Below are 3038 nucleotides of genomic sequence, written 5' to 3'. Positions count from 1 at the left end.
GGCTGGTACCAGTTTTTCCTTTCTATGTTTAATGCTTCCTTCTAGAGCTCTTGTAAGGCAGGACCTGGTGGTGACAAAATCTCTCAGCATTTGCTTGTCTGTAAAGGACTTTATTTCTCCTTTGCTTATGAAGCTTAGTTTGGTTGGATATGAAATTCTGGGTTGAAAATTGTTTTCTTTAAGAATGTTGAATTTTGACCCCCAGTCTCTTCTGGCTTGTAGGGTTTCTGCAGAGAGATCTGCTGTTATTCTGATGGGCTTCCCTTTGTGGGTAACTCGACCTTTTCTCTGTCTGCCTTTAGCATTTTTTCCTTCATTTCGGCCTTGGTGAATCTGACGATAATGTGTCTTGGGGTTACTCTTCTCAAGGAGTTTCTTTGTGGTGTTTTCTATATTTCCTGAATTTGAATGTTGGCCTGTCTTGCTAGGTTTGGGGAAGTTCTCCTGGATAATATCCTGCAGAATGTTTTCCAACTTGGTTCCATTTTCCCTATCACTTTCAGGTACACCAATCGAATGCAGATTTGGTCTTTTCATCTACTCCATATTTCTTGGAGGCTTTATTCTTTCCTTTTTTTCTTTTTTCTCTAATCTTGTCTTCTCACTTCATTTCATTAAGTTGGTCTTCAGTCTCTGATATCGTTTCTTCTGCTTGATTGATTCGGCTGTTGATACTTGTGTGTGCTTCACAAAGTTCTCATGGTGTGTTTTTCAGCTCCGTCAGGTCGTTTATAGTCTTCTCCAAACTAGTTATTCTAATTAGCAATTCATCTAACCTTTTTTCAGGGTTCTTAGCTTCCTTGCCTTGGGTTAGAACATGCTCCTTTAGCTTGGAGGAGTTAGTTATTACCCACCTTCCAAAGCCTACTTCTGTCAGTTCGTCAAAGTCGTTCTCCATCCAATTTAGTTCCCTTGCTGGCGAGGAGTTGTGATCCTTTAGAGGAGAAGTGGTGTTCTGGTTTTTGGAATTTTCAGCATTTTTGTACTGGTTTCTCCCCATCTTTGTGAATTCATCTACCTTTGGACTTTGAGGTTGGTGACCTTTGGATGGAGTCTTTGAGTGGACGTGCTATTCCTTTCTGTTTGTTAGTTTTCCTTCTGACAGTCAGGCCCCTCTGCTGCAGGTCTGCTGGAATTTGTTGGAGGTCCACTCCAGACCCTGTTTGCGTGGGTTTCATCAGTGGAGGCTGCAGAACAGCAAAGATTGCTGCCTGTTCTTTCCTCTGGAAGTTTCATCCCAGAGGGGCACCTGCCAGATGCCAGCCAGAGCTCTCCTGTATGAAGTGTCTGTCGGCCCATACTGGGAGGTGTCTCCCAGTCAGGATGCATGGAGGTCAGGCACCCATTTGAGGAGGCAGTCTGACCCTTACCAGAGCTCATACGCTGTGCTGGGAGGTCCACTGCTCTCTTCAGAGCTATCAGGCAGGGACGTTTAAGTCTGCTGAAGCTGTGCCCACAGCCACCCCTTCCCCCAGGTGCTCTGTCCCAGGGAGAATGGGGGTTTTATCTGTAGGTCTCTGACTGGGGCTACTGCCTTTTTTTTCAGAGATGGCCTGCCCAGAGAGGAGAAATCTGGCAGTCTGACCACAGCGGCCTTGCTGAGCTGCAGTGTGCTTCACAAGCTCCTGAACATCTTGTTTGGTGGAATACTCAACATCCATGTAAAACATGAATGCAAATTTATATGGATTATGAAAAGACATCCAAGTTGTATTGTTATATGGGGAAAAGCAGTTTACATACAGCATGAATATTAAGATTCTGTGTGTGCATGTAACACATAAAGAAACATCTGGAAGGATGTGAATCACAGTGTTAGGTAGAGAAAAAATAGTGCTTATCTCTACAGCATGAGAATTTGGGTGATTTTTTTTTTACTCTGATGGAGATTTTTAATATAATTCTTTGTTGTTTGAAAGTTTTACATTAACATTTATTACTTTAAAATTAAAGGGAAACATTTCTATTTTGAGAAGAACCTGATTGAATTGTGTTGTTTTGAAAAAGAAGTTCACTTTTAGAATTTTAGGCAACAGGAGAGGATGTTTTCCGTCAGGGGCCACACTTCTTGGCACCTTTATAAAGCGGACAAACACCTTCATACTTTCATGTATGAAGACACTTTCTTCCTGCAGCAGCATGGCCTTGTAAACGAAGGGAATGGGCTTTCTTACTCTTTCTTCCATTTCATTTGTATATGTCACTGTGATGTCATTGCCATAATTTTTTCTTCTCTGGTTTTGTTTTTCAGGAAGATTTCGATGTTGATCATTTTGTGTCTGACTGTAGGAAGCGGGTCCAGCTGGAAGAACTGAGAGATGACTTGGAGCTCTACTATAAACTTCTTAAAACAGCCATGGTCGAACTCATCAACAAGGATTATGCAGATTTTGTCAATCTTTCAACAAACCTGGTAAACTTTCAATCCACAGTCCCATTTACACACATACAATTTCTTTCTTACTCATACTCATTCTTAGAAGTGTTGTGTGTTTTTAGAAACCTTTTAGTTGAGATCCTCACAGAAATTTGAAGAGATCACTAATCTCATCAATAAAGTAACCAAACTTTCTTGATATACAATTTTGCTTTTTTACTTATTTAAGACTATTCTAGATTGAATATTTTTTGAATTTGATATTATTAAAAAGCAAAGGCTAGTAATAGCAGAGTGGTTGTTTTTGTTAGCTGCTGATTACTGTGAAATCTCTCTGGTTTAGACCAATTTGCAAGAGCAAATATCAGCTGTTCTTAAGGAAATGTTTAATTTACTTTCAGATACATATGCTAGCCAGAGCTAGATTGAGAGAACATTGGCCAATATTGATCTTTACGAGGCTTGGTTTTATAAAATGTAAGAATAGTTTGCCTTGAGCATATCAGCTGTTTATAAAAGTAGGTTAGAAGTGCTTATGTTTTAATACTCCCAAAGTTTGCCTTTTGGTCATCCTATTCCTATTTTATTTCACTTTTAAAACTATCTCCAGGCCGGGCGCGGTGGCTCAAGCCTGTAATCCCAGCACTTTGGGAGGCCGAGA

The 3038-nt window shown here is 40.5% G+C and overlaps 1 protein-coding gene across 5 annotated transcripts in view; it reads left to right on the top strand.

Moving 5' to 3' along the window:
• Nucleotides 1-3038, top strand: part of COG2 (component of oligomeric golgi complex 2) — a 103330-nt gene that overhangs the window by 63033 nt on the left and 37259 nt on the right. For all 5 annotated transcript variants that reach the window (XM_017885595.1, XM_017885596.1, XM_017885594.1 and 2 more), the window contains one exon: nt 2252-2413. In XM_017885595.1, the coding sequence (XP_017741084.1) occupies nt 2252-2413 (162 nt within the window). The remainder of the gene's footprint in view (nt 1-2251; nt 2414-3038) is intronic.

The sequence above is a fragment of the Rhinopithecus bieti genome, unplaced genomic scaffold, assembly GCF_001698545.2.
Source record: "Rhinopithecus bieti isolate Rb0 unplaced genomic scaffold, ASM169854v2 scaffold_14839, whole genome shotgun sequence".
NCBI lineage: Eukaryota > Metazoa > Chordata > Mammalia > Primates > Cercopithecidae > Rhinopithecus > Rhinopithecus bieti.
Note: the sequence above shows the minus strand (reverse complement) of the source record. Positions and strands in the feature narration are given on the sequence as shown.